The sequence below is a fragment of the Daktulosphaira vitifoliae genome, unplaced genomic scaffold (genome assembly GCF_025091365.1).
Source record: "Daktulosphaira vitifoliae isolate Bord-2020 unplaced genomic scaffold, ASM2509136v1 Scaffold_1, whole genome shotgun sequence".
Taxonomy (NCBI): domain Eukaryota; kingdom Metazoa; phylum Arthropoda; class Insecta; order Hemiptera; family Phylloxeridae; genus Daktulosphaira; species Daktulosphaira vitifoliae.
In genome coordinates this window covers 42877095-42898525 of record NW_026099572.1, presented here as the reverse complement: position 1 = coordinate 42898525, position 21431 = coordinate 42877095, and the positions used below count along the sequence as shown (strand labels likewise).

General features: G+C 26.2%; 1 protein-coding gene across 2 annotated transcripts; it reads left to right on the top strand.

The window, feature by feature from the left end:
• Positions 1-203: 203 nt before the first annotated feature.
• Positions 204-20385, top strand: LOC126895100 (uncharacterized). Of its 2 annotated transcripts, XM_050666599.1 has the most exons (9): positions 204-418; positions 1070-1102; positions 1293-1357; positions 1438-1531; positions 2023-2040; positions 3852-4001; positions 18070-18312; positions 18433-18675; positions 20000-20385. In XM_050666599.1, the coding sequence occupies exons 3-9, from the start codon at positions 1340-1342 to the stop codon at positions 20152-20154; spliced, it is 921 nt and encodes a 306-aa protein (XP_050522556.1). In that variant the 5' UTR covers positions 204-418; positions 1070-1102; positions 1293-1339; the 3' UTR covers positions 20155-20385. The 2 variants fall into 2 exon arrangements, with proteins under 2 accessions (XP_050522556.1, XP_050522555.1); XM_050666598.1 differs by having other exon boundaries at positions 1070-1357; positions 20000-20383.
• Positions 20386-21431: the final 1046 nt, after the last annotated feature.

The following is a 21431-nucleotide window of genomic DNA, read 5'->3' as shown; positions in this document are numbered from 1 at the left end:
ATTATTATTATTTTTTGTTTTATGTAATAAATCAAAAACACAATTTTTATGAAATTAAAAATACATTTTTCGCATTTAACCATTTAAAATTAATGTTTCTAAACATTTCTAAAAATTCATAATATATTTATTTTGTACTAATCTTTTCTACATGAATAAAATGATATTAATTCTGAATTACATTTGTTCAAATAATACTTACTTAATCATTTATTTTCAAAAGAAGGTTTGGTTTAGTTGACAATCGACAAAAAAGTCGCTTTTAACCTGAAAAAATATAAAAACACTATTGATACACGATTAAATAAAAAATTAAACAATAAATGTTTATTATATAGAACTCAAGTTGAAAAAAATGCTTAAATTTTTAAAAAGCATTGCAATGTTAAGTTTGTTTCAAAGCGTAAACTCAAATCAAGTAAATATATCTAAAACTTTTTATTGTATTAACAATCTTCAAATAGGTACTTTTTATCAGCGTTAAATTAAAATAGTTTTAATAATGGATGTTTTACACATCATCCGATTATTAACTAATAGTTTAATATCAGCCATGTTTAGTTTATCTTAGGTATGCAAGGAATGATTTGAATAATTTTTTTTTATTGCTTTCTGCATTAATTATCAATATATAATATATATATATATATATATAAAATAATTATCTCAAACTATTTTAATAATATTTAAACGAGATATGAGAACAAAGTATTTTATAACAAAACATGTAGTCTTAAAAAAATCATCCCTATGCACTTCATGTATGAAATTTTAAATTTTATTGGTCTTAAAGAAATAATACCTTAATTTATTTTATCTTATGTGTATAAATAATTAATATTTGTCAATAATTTTAAAAAAGTATATAGGGTAAGCTATACAGAGTGATCAGTAAGTAAGGAATCAGAGCAATTTTTACAATAAAAACCCTATATCTCACTTACTGAACACTCTAAATTTAATTAATTTAATTATAAAGTTAACGAAATTTTAATTGTTAGAATTATTAAAAAATAACTGTTCTATAAAAATATTCATTTTCTATATTATTTATTTTAATGAATTTCAGGGCTTTAAATTTATAGAAAAATTTGTATTGGATGTAAGTGATTGGCATGTAGTCTTAGAATCTATTAAAACGCCTCTTTATTATAATCCAGTTGATGAAGACTGGAAAAGAGATAAATGTAGTAGCTTGGGCTTTACTTATAAAAAGACAATCTCTAGACAGATTTTTACCCCATTTATGATTCCAGTCGATAAATTCTTTGATGTACGTTCTATGTATATAGTTTTGTCTGAATTTATATGTGGAGACCAGACGTTATCACAACGATTTATGAGGAATATTTTAGAAGTAAGCTTATATTGCTAATAACTTCAGTATTTGATTTTTTAATAATAATTGAATGAAATTGAATTAAAAAAAAAAACTAGAATCTTAAAATCAATCAAGAAATTCAAAGTCTGTTTGAAACCAACCAACTTTTTGAACAATTTATTAATGAAACTGTATTAATAATAGATCGTGGTAAGTAAATATGATATGATTCTATTTAAATTTTTTATTAGATTAAAGTATAATTGTTCTAAGGATAGCTTCGATATTAAAGCGACTTAGCTTAATTTATAGTATAGTAACCTGACTCTCAGTGATTGAATGTTTAGGACTACACAGTTCTATTGATATAATATGTAATGAGAGAGCTATCTAAAATCAAATTATTTTCAAAGCGCTTTGTGATAATGATTTTAATTATTGCCAAGTTTCAGTTTATATTGGCTCCTAATATCGTATTAACTTATAGCTTCAATCTGATACAAATAATATTATTTTATTGTATCGTCAAGTAACACGAACCAATAGAAGTAGATAAATTCTTATAATTGACCATGAAAAATCCCGTCATAGTAAAACCAATAAATTGTCAATTACACATCGAAGCTAAAAACAATTCTTAAAAAAATGTCAATCTTTAGATTATCAAATAATATTAATAGGGGGTGTATTTTTTTTTTTAGACAAACCTATCGATGAAGGTAAGTAATTAACATATTATTCTAAATCTATTAAAATGATAATGAAATATTGATTTATAATTTATCTATACAGTAGTTTAAGTTAATGTATATTCGAAATCTAATATTTTATAAAGAAATGATATTAAAACATTAGCAAAGTTTATGTGAGGCTACAGGGTTTGAAGCATTTAGACGTCACAGAAACATTCGTAGTCCTATCTAAAGAAATGCATATCTTTTTGAGTGAGAGATAGATAGGGTTATCAATGTGGTGGAATAGTCGCCCGACAGGTTTTTAATTCAAATTTATAAAATAGAATATTGGATTATAGACGCAACAGACAGATTTTTCAAGTTAAGACTGTGATAGAAATATTTTTTATATTACTATTATTAGAATTTGTATTAATAAAACATTTTTATGATTGAAATATATGTATATTTATAGTTTTAACTTAGTTATCTTTGTCAAGTTTTTAATTATTTCATATAGTAGCAAAGAAGTAGGTTATAGAGGTGAATATTTTATTATGAAATAAAATTAGTTCAATATTCTAAAAATATTAAATAGGAAGAGGTTAAATGTGGATTTATATCAAAGATTATATATATACAGGGTGTTCAGTAAGTTAGGAAACAGTTAAATTGTTACAAACAATGAGTACAATAGAAATTCGTTTCTTTATTTACTGAACACCCTGTATATATATAGATATAGATATCATTAGATATTCAGGTATACAGAATGATACAGGTTGTACATAAGAAATTATTAGGTATATATGGGGTTATCGGTTTATCATAAACCACTCAATTTCTCTTGAAATAAATAAAATATTTGGAACACAAATTTTTAATATTTTTAATTACATCTATTTCTTGATTTTTCATATATAAATTAATTTTTAGAATTATCCCTTCTAGGGGTATCAATTTTTTATTTTCTTAATTAGATTTTTACTATTTTATAAGGTGGTTAAATATGTATGTTGAAACCCCTATAAGTTATTTTATAGAAAAAAATAATGTTCTGCTATCATCCCTGATGATACCCTAAATTTATCCTATACTTTAAATGGCAACCACAATTTTTTTTTATATTATCAGAATTATTCAAATAAAACATTTTTTTTATATTATTCTATTTTAATGAGTTAGAGCTCTTTAAAGTTTAGGGACAATCAGAAAAAAAAGTGTACCTATTTTAATCATTACTAGTTCATAGAAATACGAAAAATTATACATCCAATCATATTATTAACTGTTAGCATTTATCAATTTACGATTCCATAAAGATGCCTTCTTTTAACAATAGATATACGTTTTTACTGATAGCTCTTAAATTTTAGACAGTTAAAAACAGTTAGAAATAAAAACACAATTTTTTTTCAATTAAATATATCTAATATATAAAAAAATAATCAATGTTGCCATTTGAAAATCAAAAGTTGATATGAGTTTAGGGTATAAGGAATGGTAGCATAACATATTATATACAATAACATAAGCAAAGATCCAATTCTATTAAAAAAATAAAATAATGATTAGCTTAAATGTTTTTAATGATATTTCATGAGCGCGTAGTTAAGGAATCATTCTGTATATATTTAATAAATAGAGTGTTCAGTAAGTAAAGAAACGGGTTTCTATTATTCTCATTGCTTGTAACAATTTACCTGTTTCCTTACTTACTGAACATTCTGTTTATTACGAATCTGTAAGAATGTGTCAGAGACTATAAGTGCCATATAAAAATTTGTAGAAAAGGATTATTGTCATTAACAATACGGCAAAAGATAATTGTTACTTTGTAAGTTATTATTTATTAGAATGCCCAATTTGCTGTGAAAATGCTGATATTACTTTATGGGATTGTAATCATCCTATATGTAAGATATGTTTTGAAAAGTGTCTAATTAAGAGAAAAAAAACTTGTCCTCTCTGCAGATCAGTTTACAAAAATATTACTAGCAACGAGGGTATGTATTATAAATACGATTAATTAACACTTTTTATGTTAATTTTTACGATTAGCCTCTGCCTAAAATGAATTTAAAATTTATTAAATTAATAATTAAAAATTTAAATTTACAAAAGATGAATTATTTTAAAATTTTTATTTTTAATTTTTGTAACGGAAAAAATTGTAATTTTTAAGCGCAACACTTCACATCTAAATTTTGGAAAAAATAAGTTAATAATATAAATCAAACTTTTAATTTTTTAATAAATAATTTACGTTTTATAGATAAACTACTATATAAAAAGTATTATAAAAAAAAAAAAATTACTCTAAATAAAAATCATTCTGAGTATGTTAAATTTTTTGCTTCCCTAAAAAATAAGAAAAAATGAGATGTGAGGTGTTGCACTTTATGTGATGAAATGACAATTTGTTGAATTATATTGTCTATATAATAAAAATTTATCATTTGTGGCTAATATTATTTAAAATTAACATTATATTAAAAATATTAATCTAAAACTAATAATATTTAATTTAAAAAGTCACAAAAAAAATTACTAAAATATTAAGGATATGTATTTCAGGAACAATGTTACCATTATTAACGCTAGACACATACTGACACCCCGACCAATAAAAAAACACTTATATAACCCTAGTGACGTTATCACAAAGTAATAATATCACATTTTGCCAGTTTACAAAAGTTTAATATTGAATTTTTTATTGAGCCAAGATACTAATTAATTAAATTGTTCTTATTTTTTTACATTTCTATTGACTACCTTATATTTAGTTCTTTAGAATTATTTATGTTTTATTTAGTTTTATAGCTTTAATAACGTATAATAAAAATTGATCACTTGTGGCTAGTTAATTAAGTAAAATTAAAACTATATTAAAAATATTATTAATTTAAAAAAACTAAAAAATATTAAAAATATTAAACTCAAAAGCCACAAAAAAATTAATGAAAAGTCGCGGATACGTATTTCGGAAACAATGTTACCATTATCAACGCTAAACACATACTGACACCCCGACTAGAAAAAACTCCCTTATATACCCCTAGTGACCTTATCACCTAGTGACGTTATCACTAAGTAATATTATCACATTTTGCCAGTTTACACAAGTTTAATAATGAATTTTTCAGTGGGCCAAGATCCCAATTAATTAAATTGTTTTTATTTTTAAACATTTCTATTGCTTCTCTGATATTAAGTTCTTTGTAATTATTTACGTTTTTAATTAGTTTTATGGTTTTAATAGAGTGATTATGTGTCAATAAATGTTCGGCCACTGGAGATTTCTCAATTTCTTGATTTTTAATATTTCTTAAGTGCTCTTTAAACCTGACCCCTATATTTCTTTTTGTTTGTCCTACGTAACATTTATTACAACTTTCACATTGTATTTTATAAATGCCTGATTTCCCCCCTTCATCTACCTTATCTTTAGGGTTACCTAATAAATCTCTTAAATTATTACTCTTAGATGTTACCAAAGTAATACCAAAATTCTTAAATATTTTAGTTAATCCATTTGAGATGCCCGGATAAAATAAAATTGGTGATCTAATTACTTTTTGTTCCCCCTCGCTGGAGAGTGTACTAGCTGCCCTCCTTTCTTTTTTCCACTTTTGTTTTCGGACTAATTTCAAAATTATGTTTTCGTTATACCCATTAAATTTAGCTATTTCTTTTATAACCACCAATTCTTTATCATAATCTATTTTATTCATCGGAATATTAATTAATCTGTAAACCATACTATTAAAAGCTGACAATTTGTGTTGCCAGGTGTGGTTCGATGTGTTCGGAATGTATCTGAACGTGTGTGTGTTTTTCCGATAAATTTCAAAATTTAGTTCCCCCTCTGTTCTTTTAACTAATAAATCCAAAAAAGGCAATTTTCCCTCTATTTCTTGTTCATATGTAAATTTAATCGATGGGTAAAAAGAATTTAAATGTTGTATGAAAACCCCCATATTAAAATCTTTATTTATAACTGCAAAAATATCATCGACATACCTAACCCAAATTTTTGGAAAATCACCATAAGTGTATTTTAAATTTGTTTCAAACCTACTCATGAAAAGTTCTGCTAAAAATGGTGATAGCGGATTTCCCATTGCTGTGCCCTCAGTTTGCTCATAAAATTTATTTTGAAACTGAAAAACATTTTGACTCATACATAACTTTGTTAAATTAATAAGCTCATTTATTTTATCCTGTTCAATGTTTTGGTCCTTTAGCCAGTCTTTAAGAAAATCAATTGTTATATTTATTGGAATATTCGGAAATAAGGCAACTACGTCAAAAGAAATTAACCTGTCATTATTTTGAATGGTATAACTAGATAATTGTTTAACTAAATCAATATTATTTTTAACTGAAAAACTATCGAATTTTTTGAAAGATGAAAATACCCTTACTAGGTGTTTAGCCAAATTGTAAGTCGGAGCATTAATATTCGACACAATAGGTCTCATAGTACTTCCTGGCTTATGTATTTTTGGCAAAGCATATAGTTTAGGTATTTGAGGGTTTGAAATTTTAATGAAAAACCTGAACTTTTCTTCGATTATTAATTTTGAACTATTTATGACGTTTGTAGCCTCCCTTATCATTTTACTTAATGGATTCTTTTTAATTTCTTTATAAGGACCCTCTTGAATCATTCTTGATACTCTTTCATAATAATCTTCTTTTTTTAATATTACAACAGAATTCCCCTTATCTGCCTTTAAATAAAAACATGTTAATAAATGTTCTTTAAACCTTGATCCCTATGTTTTATTTTTGACTGGCCTACGTAACATTTATTACAACTTTCACAATGCATTTAATAAATGCTAGATTTTTCTTTCTTCTACTTTATTCTTAGGGTTAACTAATAAATCTCTTAAATTATTTTTAAATGTTCCTAAAGTTATACCGAAATTCTTAAAAATTCTAGTTATTCTATTAGAGATGCTCAGATAATATAAAATGGGGGAGCTAATTACTTTTGTTTCCCGACGCTAGTGAGTGCACTAGTTGTTTTATTTTATAAGTCTTTTAGAAGTACAGTTTTTAATGACACGTTTTATGACTTTTTTAATTAAATGTTACGTAACTAAACAAAAATAAAACTCCTATGTTAAGGTTTAAAGAACATTTATGAAACATTTAAAATCAAGAAGTCAGTAATTCTCCTGTGGCTGAACATTTATTTACTTTTAATAACTACATTAAATACATAAAATTAATTAAAAACGTAAATATTTTAAAAACAGTCATATGTATTTTTTGGCGCTAATATAATGGTGTAATTAGATTTGACAAATTATTTCATAATTTAATTGGTTTTTTTACTTCCAAACTGAGTGATCAATTGTAATTTGCAATTTTTCTTTAAACATTCTTCTTCTTCTTCCTCGCTTTCTACTTTATCCTTAGGGTTAACTAATAAATCTCTTAAATTATTAATTTTAGATATTCCTAAAGTTATACCTAAATTCTTTCGAAGTCAATTTGAGATTCCCAGATTATATAAGCTAATTACTTTTTATTCCCCCGCGCTAGCTGCTTTCCTTTCTTTATTTCACTTTAGTGTTCGGACTAACTTTGAAATTACGTTTTTATTGTACCCGTTAAGTCTACCTATTTATTTTTTAATCAACAGTTCTTTATCAAATCTTATTTTATTTATCGGAATATTAACTAATCTGTAAACCATACTATTAAAAGCTACCATTTTGTGTTGCTGGCTGTGGTTCGGATTTTTCGTAATTTACCTGAACATGTATGTGTTTTTCCTATATATTTCACTCTTTGTTTAATATTGCAAAAATAACATCTATACACCTAACCCAAAATTTGGCATAAGTGTTTTTTAAATTGGTTTCGAACCTAATTATGAAAAGTTCTGCAAAAGAAGTGATAATGGATTTCTTATTTCTGTGCCTTCATTAGTTTATAAAATTCATTTTTAAATTAAATTAATAAAAACAATTTTACCCATACAAAACTTTATTTAAACTATAAGCTTATTTAATATTTATTTTATCTTGTTCTATGTTTTGAAAAATTGCACTTTTATTTTAGAAGTCTTTTTAAGTACAGTTATTAAAAAATTTGACATGTTTTATGACTTTTTTAAATTTAATGTCATGTTTAAACAAAAATAAAACATTGGGGTTAAGGTTCAAAAAACATTAAAAATCAAGAAGTTCAGAATTCTCCACTGGCTGAATATTTATTAACACTTAATTCATTATTAAAACTATAAAACTAATTTAAAAAATTAATAATTCTAAAGAACTAGAACTGGAAGAATAAGGTAGTCAATAAAAATGTTAAAAAATAATAACAATTTAATTAATTGAGATCAACTTAGTGATGACTCACTGAAAAATTCTATAATTATATTTTGTATATTGGCAAAATGAAATATTATTACCCAGTGATTACGTCACTAGGTGATAAGGTTCCTAGGGATATACAGAGTGATTTTTTTATCATAACCCACTCAATTACTTACAGAGTAATAATAATTTCAACATTTTTTTTTTTGTTTTTTTTTAGTTACACATTATTCTTGAATTATTAACTATGTAATACTTTTTAAGTTTATCCCTTATGTCTGGTAAGGGTGTCAACTTTGTTTTTTTTAAATGGGAACAAATATTTTGAATTTAATAAAATGTTTGAGTTTTTAATTTAATAGTAAATGGCATTGGAATTTTTAGTATAACTTTATTTGTTTATTAGATATAAACACTTAAAGTTTCAAATTTTTGAGTTAATATACATGTATACTATACAAAGGATTACAAGTACAGGTAGCTAATTGGTTTTTTATGACATCGATATTAGCAGGTACACAGCATTGTTATTATCAATGGTAGTAAGGCACATTGTTGTGAGTTTATAAATACACTAACTAACAATATAGAAAGTATATCAATTGATAATCATAATTGATAATAAACAATACGTGACTGTGACAGCAATGTCATAAAAATCCAATTAGCTATCTGTATTTATAATCCCTTGTGTATTATACATGTATATTAACTCAAAAATTTGAAACTAAATGTTTATATCTTATTAACTAATAAATTATACTAAGAATTCAAATTCCATTTACTATTGAATTAAAAATCCAAATATTTTATTAAATTCAAAATATGTGTTCCCTTTTAAAAAACCAAAGTTAACACCCTTACAAAGTATAAGGGATGAACATAAAAAGTTTTAAATAGTTAATAATTCAAGAATAATGTGTAACTAAAGAAAATGAAAAAAAAAATGTTTAAATTAAATATATTCTGCAAGTAATTGAGTGAGTTATGATAAAAAAATCACTCTGTATAAGGGGATTTTGTTTGTGTTAAGATTTGAGTAGAATCTAGTGTAGTGTCGGCAAATGTTGCGAGAAGAGTATCAGTAGTCTGGAGTATGTCTGCAGTAATTATATTGTAAAGATCGGGAGACAGGTCGCTTCCTTGGGGGACGCCTGCTTGAATATTGTAAAAGGAGAATTTGCACAACCTTGTTTTACTGTGAACTTCCTTTCATAAAGGTAGGAATTAATTATTAAATATAGAGGCGTTGGAAATGTGTTTTAATTTGAAAAGCAGTCCGTCATACTACACTCTGTCGAAGGCCTGGGCTACGTCGAGGAATAATCCAGTGCAGTATTTGCGGTTTTCTAACGCTGAAGCTATTGTATTAGTCAGCCTATGAACTTAATGTATGGTAGAGTGTCTCTCACGGAATCCAAACTGAGTGTTCGGTAAAATGTGGTGCTCTTGCAATATTGGCCTGATCCTTTTCAGTAGAAGTTTTTCAAACAGTTTGCTTAGTGTAGGTAATAAGCTGATTGGTCTATATGACGTTGTCATATTTTTTGGTTTTCCTGGTAGGTATAAGAATTATTACGGCTATTTTCCAAATTGATGGTAAGTAATAAAGTCCAATCATACTATTATATATGTATGTAAGAAGGAGAAAACCTTTTCTTGATAAGTTTGTTAGCACTTTATTTGTGATGAGATCATACCCTGGAGCTTTTCCACTTGGTAGTTTTTTGATAGTTGCTTCAATTTCTCCAGGACTGAATGGCTTGACATAGGTAAAGGACATGATAAAAAGTCATTAACAGTATTAATATGATTTGAATCGGGCACGATGTCGTCATGTGGTTTAAATGTATTAAATAAATGTCCAGCAAAGGTTGTAGCTTTCTCTTCGTTTGATATAGCAAGAGTACCGTTATCTTTTTGAAGTGGTGGGGTAATTTCTTTATTTTGAGTTAATCGTTTTGTAGCTCTCCATAATGATTTATCCTTAATGTTGAGTGATTGAATTTAATTTTTATATTGAGCTGATTTTAATTTTTGAAATTGGTGTTTTAGGTTATTAGCTAGTTTGTTATAGAGTTGTTTGAACGAGGGGTACGAGTATTTTGCCAAATAGACCTTATTTTTCTTTTCTCACTGATAAGAGCTATTATATGAACTGGAAGATTTACTTCGCTTTTACCATTACTCTTACTTAATGAGGATAAACTGTTTGCTGAGTTCATAATTCGTGAGACAAAGTTTTGAGCCACGTTTTCGATGTCTTCATGGGTTAAAAATGGAATTTTCAAGTTAATATTTTTATCCAAATTGATTTTGAATTTATCCCAGTTAGAGGTCCTTTTGTGAATGATAGTCTTGTATTATAAGAAACTTCACCACCAATAGTGAGTATAACAGGTGAGAGGTCGCTGGTGATTATATATATTTTCTAATACATTTTCGGTTTTCTATTTAAAATATTTGCTATGATTGTACTTAGCTGGCTTGGAATATTTGTTACGAAAAATTCGAGTATATCAGGGTTTCGGTTTGCGTGAGTAGTCCATTAAGTTGGTCCTGTTGGTGAAATAATTGGATAGTATTTATTATTGATAACTGTAAGCAAATGTTTTTCTCTTTGATTATTACCAAAACAACGCAACCTCGGATGTTTGGAGTTAATGTCTCATCCCGCTATAAATGAGTTACTTAGGGAGTTGAAAAACTGCTGGAAGCCATCTTGACGTATACTATTATAATTTGGAGGACAATATACTGCTGATATAGTGATTGGTACGCTATTGATTTTTATAGACAGACTTGAAGCTTGTATATATAGTTCTTGGTACGGACTTATTTCATCGTGTTGTATGTTTTTTGAAATGTAAATGACGGCCCCAGCATGAGCAGTTTAAAATTCTTTTTTGTGTTGATAAATACCATTATTAAAAGTAGTATTTTGATGATAGGATTTGTTGATGAAGGCATTTCAGACATTTTTTTAAATAACTTTATTAATTACAGTGGTTAGTAAGAATATCAAAGGATTAATTAAGGATTTTAAATCAGTTAAGAATGAGGAAAGTTGTTTAGTGAGTTTATTGTTATTAGTATTAGTTGTTTCTATATTTTGTGACTTGTTTGAATAGTTGTTCTGTTGTGTTACTTTTGCGTAAAAACTGTGTGTGTTTGGTTCATACACATTAGTGTTTCTAGTTGGGTGTTACCAGTGGGAACCTGTACATTGTATAAATTCTTATGATCAAAAGGATTGCTATTTTGAAATTTTGGATTGGGTGTTTTCCGTTGTTGTTCATTTTTATACACGGAACGACAACCTCTGTAATTCGCTGGATGAGCTCCTCCACATAATACACATTTGGGCGGTTGGTCTTTAGTTTTTTGACGAATATTTGACAAATGTGATCCGTCACATTTGACACAACGGGGTTCGTGGTTACAATATATTTTAGTGTGTCCAAAATTTTGTCATTGTACTGGATTATTATTAAGTATAAGTTCTTCAAATTTTATTTTTGAATGATAAATAGTATAAATTTTGAATATTTCATTATTATTTGTGTCAGGTTTAAGGTCGACAAAAAACATAGAAAGTGATTTTTTGGTGAATCTTTGCAGGTAATTAATGACTTGTTTAACTTTAAAACCAAGTTCAGCTAATTTATCCTGAATAATTTTTGAATCTGTGGAATAGTGCAAATTTTTTAGTACAACGCGAAATGGTTTGTCTTGTTTGACTTGATATGTATGGAAATTAAATTTTTTTTGTAAAAGTACTCGTACAATCTTGCTATGTGAATCAGGAGTTTTTATTTGAAGTTTTAAACCAGATGCGTTACTTTTACAAGTAAACTCATCAATATCGATCATTTTTTAACTAGCCTCGCAAAAGTTTACGTAGTTTGAATCAGATATGATAAATATAGGCGGTGGTTTGTGCGGGTTGGGTTGATTTGTTGGTTCTGTTTCCATGTTATCAGAATTTGTTTGAAGAGGAGTGAACCGGTTTAATACTTTGATATTATTATTGGAAGTACCACTATGTTTTGCTATAGGAGAGGATCCGATAATAGGATAAATGTGTATGTGGTCTTTTATTAGATGATAAAACGGATGATATAAACGTAATTGGACTCGGCAGTAGTGGTTTTTTGTTTGTCTTTTGTATTGCTAATTATTTGAGAACGATTTACAATAGTTATCGGAGTTATCGGAGCATTACTTATTCTAGACAACGGTGTCGTTGGCGGACTACAACTACTATTACTCATTTTGAGGCAAGTAGTGAAATATTAATTTCTTATTTAGATTCCGAAGGATCACTATGATATTAATATTTTTCTTATATCTTGGATTCGTTGATTTAAATATTTTAAACAAAACTGATTTGAATAAAATGATAAATTTAACTTAAAGTTATAGCAGAAAAATAACGGTAGCGAGACATGAAACATGTGAACTCTGTGGCAGCTGAAGGCTATCTGTAATTTATTAACTAGAGAAAATCTAAGTTCCTTTAACGCTCCTTAGTTGCGCTCATTCAAAATTTAGATTTTTGTAGAAAAAAATTATTTTAATGCATTAATTTTACAAGTATTTTAAAAATTATAGGTACTTTAAAACGTAAAATCTTCCTTTATAGTCCGGGCTTGTCAATAAAATTAAAAAAAATTATTATTAGTTATGAAATAACCCCAAATAGAATAAATGTTGATATAGATCAAATTTAATATCTTTAGCTCCAATTATATATACCTATAACTTATTAAAATTTAATTCAATCATATTAATCAATTGCACTAATATAATATCATCTTATTCTAAAATATTACAAACAATTTTCAGGTTTATTAGATAGTGTATGTAATTATGCAGATTTCATTGCCGCTGCTCATTATTTAGACGTATGTATTTATGTATTTGACCCAAAATATAGTTGGATATTATATCGAAAGGGTAGGCCTAATATAGATTTAGATATGAAAAATGAAAAATGTATTTATTTATATTTCACTGGAAATTGTCTAGGTGTCGTAACTAATGTCTTACCTTTACCATAACGTGTTATGATTTCAAATAAATAAAATGAAAAAATTTTTTTGTCAAAATGTAAATTAATATAATAAAAAAATTTGTTTTAAAAAAACCCAATTAGTTAATAAAAAAAATTTATTAAAAAATAAATCTTAAATTTATGTGTTTGAGTTTTTCAAATAACCAATATTATTTTTACAATATTTCTTGAATAAAATATCTTGATATTTCAACTGAATATCATAGGCCAACAAATAAAAAAAAATATTTTGAAGACTAAAATATTTTAGTAAATTTGATATAGAATTTACATGCTTATTCTGACTTTGGTTTTACATTTGGCCCTTTCTTACACATCTATTAACTTTGTTTAAAAAAAAAGTCGTCCCTGTGGATAGAGGATAAGAATATTTCCACGGCCCCTGCTAGTCGTAAGAGGCGACTAATGAGAGTGCGTTAGGTAGACAGTCGACGTATATTTTATCAAAAAGTACAAGAAATCCTGAACACAACTTAGGCGGATTGTCCCATCTTGGAAGTATAAGGGGTTGATAAGAGAGGTGGAAAATTATAAGTATTTAGGATCAGTTGTGCAAAAGAACAGTGGTAATGACAAGGATATAAAACACAGGATTAAGTACGGATGGTTCAAGTGAAGAGAAGCGTCCGGTGTGTTATGCGATAAAAGAATTCCAATGAAGCTGAAAGATTAGCTCTATAAGAAAGTAGTGAGACCAGCTATGATGTATGGTTGAGATTTTTGGACAGTGGACAAGAAAGTAGAACAGAAAATGATTGTAACAAAGATGAGAATACTTATATAGATGAGTGTAGTTACTAGAGAAGATAGGATATAAAACGAATATATAAGAAAGAATATAGATGTAGCGTCAATCGTAGAAAAGATGAGAGAATAGACTTAGATGGTTTGATCATTTTACAAGGAGAGAGGTATCGGAAGTTTGTAAGAATAGTTATAGAAATAAATGTTAAAGAAATAAGAAGAAGGGGAAGACTAAAAAAAGAGATGGAGGAATATAACTGAATGCGATATAAGAACGGCTGATGTGAGCATAGATGATGTAGGAAATCGTGTCAAGTGGGAATTTAGGATAAGGGTGGCCGATCCCATGTTGTTGGTATTAAAGTGAAGAAGATGAAAAAGAATGTTTAAAGAAAAATTGAAAATTACAATTGATCACTCAGTTTGGGAGAAAAAAAAATTAAATTATGAAATAATATGTCAAATCTAATTACACCATTGTCTTAGCGCCAAAAAAGACATATGGCTGTTTTTGAATTATTTACGTTTTTAATTAGTTTTATGTATTTAATGTAGTTATTATAAGTAAATAAATGTTCAGTCACAGGAGAATTACTGACTTCTTGATTTTAAATGTTCTTTAAACCTTGACCCCTATGTTTTATTTTTGTTTAGTTACGTAACATTTAATTTAAAAAACCCAGCAAAGTAGGGACGTGGCATAGTTGGGTCAAGTATAATGATATCTGAAAGTAATTAAAATCACTATCATAAAAAATGCTTCGATGCAAATCTTTAGATAGTGTTTAATTTTAAAAAATTGGTGGATTATTCCAAAAGCTACATGATCTGCTATTTCCTTATTAATATTCTGATTAAGATAAAGTATATCGAATGAAAAAGGGATTATTAAAAATATTATTTCTCATATAAAAAATTGTGTTGATCCATACATTTTTCAATAAGTTATAGCATTATAAATGTTAAATGTATTATAAAGTTAAAAATGTAAAAAGTAAAATCGATAATTTTCATACAAAAATAGCATTTGGTACACATTTTCACCATAAAGACATAATAAAGTTCGACATTTTTTTTTTTCATAATATAATAAATTACATTAGCTTTAATTTAAGATATATATATATAAAAGTGTCAGACTTTCCGGAACACTTTCAAAGTTAAGTTGAAAAAGTCAATTCATTGTGCAAAAGTTGTCATTTTAAATTCCCTCCTGTAGACAGGTAAGGGGTCAGATTTATATAAAAATACACCAAATGATAGGTAAAGACATGAAGCATCTATAAAAAAAAAAATTATATTAATATAATTATAATTGAAAAAGTTATGGCAGTTTTAAGTAAAAAAAATTCGAATATTAGCAATTTTTAAATTTGTTATTTTTTTGGAGATTTCCCCCATTTACGGGGAACGAGAGAAATTTTTTCAATTTATGAGGGTAATATCTTCGACTAAATACGATTTGTGATCTTTTGATGTATCGTTGAAAGAAATCCGTTCGGTGAGAGCTGAGAAAAAGTGGTAACAGACACAAAAAAAAAACACATCATAGTAAAATTAATAACTTCTCAGCTTCGCATCGAATTTAAAAGTCATAAAACGTGTCAAATTTATTAAAAACTATACTTTAAAAAGACTTATGAAATATATAAGCTAGTACACTTGCTAGAATCGAAGAATAAAAAGTAATTAGCTTGCCCGTTTTATATTATCTTAGTGATGTTAACATCACTAATCAATGATGTCAAATTATTCAATGTACATTGTGAATAGTAAATGGTAGAAGATAATTTAATTTAAAAGAACTTTTATGTGAAAATTTTTTTTTGAAATGGATGGTTTATAAAATAAATCAAGTTAATAGTTTCAACGATAAAAATAGATATTTGCATATTAATTTTTTTGGGCTAAATAACGGTTTTTCAAAAATTTTTGTAGGTATCTTTTTTTATAAAATAAGGGTTGGTACTTGTAAATATTATTAAAAAGAAACCTATAATTGTAGCTGATGGTCACCCTATTACACCACTCATTATTCAGTAGTCTATAAATCATTATCTATTAGTCATCAAATTAACTATATAGTATTCATATTAATCTTTTAAACTGTTCCGAGAAATAGGTATAAAAAATGCTTTGATAAAAACTTGTAATAACTTTAAGGGATTTTTTAGTTATCACAAAACATTTATTTTAAGTAAAATAATCTGTAATAACTAACACAATCGAGTAATAAACAGATAATTGTAAAACGTCGTGACACTTTTTGCATATATAGATGGGTTAAATTTAATATAAAAAGGCCACAAAAACTGTTACTTCTTCTTCACTATATGATCTTTCAAGAAGTGCAAGAAGTGGCTTGGTATACATTATAAATTCACAAAAATGTCAAAGTATATTTATTTTGGTCTTGCTTCTACATCACAAAGATAAACATAAATTTTTTCCACAAAAGCCTCTTGGCCTTAAAAAAAAATTCTACCTACATCAAAAATTAGAACTTACAATAATACGTATATGGGTTTAATCCGGAATTTATTAGTAAATTTCAAGCAGAATAGACACATATATTTTGGTTTTCAATAAATTTGTGTAAAAAATGTAGAAAATGCAGACAAATGAACAAGTAAATTTATCTCGTCATCTTAATTTGTAAAGTAATGTGCAATGTTTTCAATTTAAATTTAATTTAAGTCCTAGTACCAACATTAGAACTTCTGAACTAATAATAACTTAATATACATACGAATATTCACCATATCTATATAAGGCTTAGCTAGTTATACGCCCGAAAAAACTTAAAAAGAAAAACTCTCGTTGATAACTTATCGCCCAACTTTATCACAAGGTAAGCGATTGAAAGAATTATCCACCAATGTTATCTAATGTATAACCTATAAAAATTCAAACAAATTTGGAAAAAAAACTTCACTATTGCCTATTATTTTTGAATTGAAAAAAATGGAGACATTTTAAGGTAAAAATGGAAACTTGAGTTAAAAAAGAAACATGAGCAAATACATTTTAGGAGCTGTTCATAGTAATATTTTTCAAGACACGTTTAATGAAAACATGAAGTTAATATAATATTGATAAATTCTACAATTGAGCTAATGGTTATTTTATTTTTTTAACAATAATAGTTCTATGTGGAGCTGAGTTACAAGAAAAACTAATTTTCTGTTACAATACCTTTAATCTAAACTCGTAACGACTTTCGATTTTCAAATGGCTCTAACATTGTAAAATTTAACGGTTACAATATTTTTTTGAGTCTTTTCTATGAAATCACTCTGTATATTGATAGTTGAGTATTCCCTAATAAATGTCGATACATTTAATTTAATCTATCTTAATGTGATTCTTATGATTAAAATATAATTAGACTCTGATGAAATTGCATCCTGTAATACAATGATCATTTTTTAGATACCATAGTTTCTTTAATTGTTTTAATTAAAAAATAAAACATTATTAAAATAAGATCACAAAATAATTATATCATATAATTTAGATAATTAATTTTTATTTCGTTGCTACACTAACTTCAAGAAATGTTGAATTAAACTTTTACAAATTAGGTTTTTTTATAATTAGTTTAGTAATCAAATAAGTTTAACTATTGGCTATAAATATCTGATTGTTATTTGTTACACCACGTAAACCACTAGAATTAAATAAATACACTAAGGCAAATTATTTTTCTGATTCTTGTTAGAAAAATTTTGTGACCGATCAGGAAAGTAAGATAATTTATTTTGTTCAACTAAAACTGTACAAAATTCAAAGTTTTATTAGAAATGAATACTTTCAGAAAAATAAAAAGTAAAAATACTCTTCGAATAATATTAATAGTTTTATAAGCATTTATTTTTTATTAATTGTATGCAAAATTTTTCGATTTAGAATATTGTTTTGCCATCTTTTCTTTTCTAAAACTAATATCGAAAGAAATCAAGCATAATTTAGGTTGGAACAAAACATATTCCGACTCATACACCCAAACAGAGGAATATCTTCCAGAGAAAGTACCTATAGATACGTCTGGAGAATTATCTTCTGGAGGACACGGTGAGAATATATACCGAACGTTTCCTTATAGAGATATGTCTTCCACGGTGTTCAAAAGAACACCATCTCCAAGGATCAGTAAGTAAAATATTCTATTTTTTAGTTGTTTAACATGTTTTACCATATTTAAATTTGACTGGATTGGCCGTGAAAATAGTTTTTTCATAAATGAATATACTATTATACTAAAAATTTCAGAAGAACTTATTGAAAAGTATGACAACTTCTTCTATGATAAAGATCTAAATTCGTCGACGAATGCCGTACACAACAGAAATGTGTTGATAAAAACATTCGATTTTGGAGATCAATGTGACCAAAAGATTAAGATTCAGATTGATACGAAAAAACCTAGATCTAGTATTTATGATATATACCGAACATTGCCTTTTAGGGATATGTCTTTGTCTGTATTCAAAACAACACCATCTTCTAGGCTCAGTATGCATAGTTGACAATTTAATGTTTACATATTTCAAAAAGACTGTACATAATTTATTTTGTCTTTTATTTATGTTTGATAGGGTATTACATTTTTTAGTTTAGTTAAGTTAATTGACTCTTCTTTGCTTTAATTCATTACATTATTAATTTAGTGTAGTGATAAAAATACGGAGTATAGTTTTTTGGATTTATGATATACAGAGTTTTCAGTAAGTAAGGAAACAGGTAAATTTTTACAAACAAAGAGAAAAGTAAAAACTCGTTCCTTACTTACTAAACACTCTGTATATCATAAGTTCAAAAATGTATAATGTATATTATTTATCCACTTTCAAAAGGGCATTTATCAAAAATTTAATTTTGTATTATGATTTTTCTTGCTAAATTAGCTAAAGGGTAAGCTGACTCCTAGAAAAAGATGCTCAGATATCAAAAATATATAGTTACGCTTTTTAATTTATTTTTACAAACAAGGATGGACTGAAAGATATTCAACCTATTATATTAGAAAAAAATAATGAAGTAAATATTGTTGTCTTTGTGGCCTTAGGATAAATTTTTGATATACATTTAATCAATCTGGAAGAACATTCGGGTGTTCAAACGATATGTGTTTTAGTTATGAAATGTAATACCCCTTGAACAATTTACTTAGACTATTTTAACTCATCTGAATATTTTACAATTATCCCTCCATAGATTCATTATTAATATGATTGCGTAACAATCAATTATATGATATGTAAAAAATAAATTTTTTTTCAAATCAATCAAATTTGAAAACATTTAAATTGTTATTAGTAGTGATAACAGTAACTACTTAATACCTGACAGGCCAGCCATCCGTTTTTCGAAAGTAGGCACAATGATACCGACCCACTGTGTTGTAGCACAGTAAAAATCAGTGGGCCAGAACGTCTCTGAATACAAAATTTTATTTTCTGTTATCATAATACATAATTTTTATTTATATGACAGCGCTTGTATTTCATTGTGTTTTAAAATACGTACAATACACTAATGCATTATTAGAAATTATATTATAACGCCATACGCAACGAATAAGTTAGTAACTCAAAATATTTAACTTTGAGATAATGAGGTATTTGGATTTTTCTTATAATAACTTTCATTAAAATATTGTAAATTTGATTTGAATCGGAATTGAACTACTTAGAAAATTGATAAACTCATAGCGTGTAATCATAGAATAAATTTTATTTTTGACCTCCTCAAAAGTAACAAAAAGTGAATTATTGACTTATTCGTTGCGCATATCGATATAATGTACAGCATTAATTAAATGTATTAAACATTTTAGGCAAACTCATTGAAAAGTTTGACAACTTCTTCTATGTTAAAAGTTTAAATTTGTCAACCAATGCCGTACACAACAACGGTGTGTTGAAAAGTAAATTTAGCTTTGAAGATCAATATGACAAAAAGGAGGCACATTTTAATGTGCAGCCTAATTAAGAAGTTATCTTACAGCCCATGATTCAATATAATTCGTTGTAAAAGATCTAAATGGACTGATGATTCACATGATATCACAAATCAAAGTATTTGATTAATTGTTGGTCCTTTATTCAATTATTTAATTCTTTTAAAACTTTTTGTTTTCAAATTTGTATTTATATACTATACTCATTATGTTATTGTTATAATTTCTTTAACGTGGCGTTGTGCATTTTTTAATTAGTTAATAAATTACTTACAGTTAATAATTATTGTTTGTAATTTTTTGAGAATATTAGTTTTTTATAACAAAACTGGAGGAGTACTGCGGTTTATTAATGGTTATTGATAAGAATTAAAAGACTCGTGCTTTACTTACAGTCTATGCATTAATGAGTTCATAACTTCAAAAATACTGGTCCAAAATTTATTATCGACTATTAATTCTCTTAAAAAGATCATGTATTATTTGTAAGTTACTTAAACATATATAACTAATGGAAACAACTATTTTTGTTAGAAAAACCAAAATTGATCAAATTTTAAGAGTTAAAAAAGAGAGATAGGAATAAAATAAATTATATTATTTTTAAATATATTACGTGAGTCATAGTTAAACAATCATGCTTTATATTATAACACTAAATTTCAACAATTAATTTTAAGTGTAATTAAGGGTTTATATAGAATAGATCTATAAAAACTATCAGCACTTGAGTAAATGCTTGGATATAGACACAAAATTAATTAAGAATACTAAATGTTGTGTAACTTAATAAATAATTTCACAAAATTTTATTAAAATTTTTAAAACAAAAAATCCAGTAATTTTGTTAATTGTTATATTGATATTAGAAAATAATTTTAAATATTCAATTGTTAAAAATGAATTTTTGTGCATTAAGTAAAGTAAGAAAGTCATATGTTTTTACTATCATTAAAAATTAACCTATTAAAAAAGATACCCCCTTTTAAAATAGATAATACAAATTCTAATTAGTAATTTGTTCAATTTCAACTTTAATATAGATCTATATTGGTACATTTTAGTGAGATGACAATGAAAAAAGGTTATCTATCTAAAAATTGTCTATCTATCAGTAAATAATATATCATTCATAATAAGGGAAGATCAAGTACATACAATAAACAATAAATTAGTAATACACATTTAACTGATGTAGAAAAAAATTAAGTTACAAATATTATAGTTAAATAATACATTGAAATATCATAAGTTTTGTAATATTTGTACCATTATACAAAAATTATTTATTTTTAAATACACTCGTAGT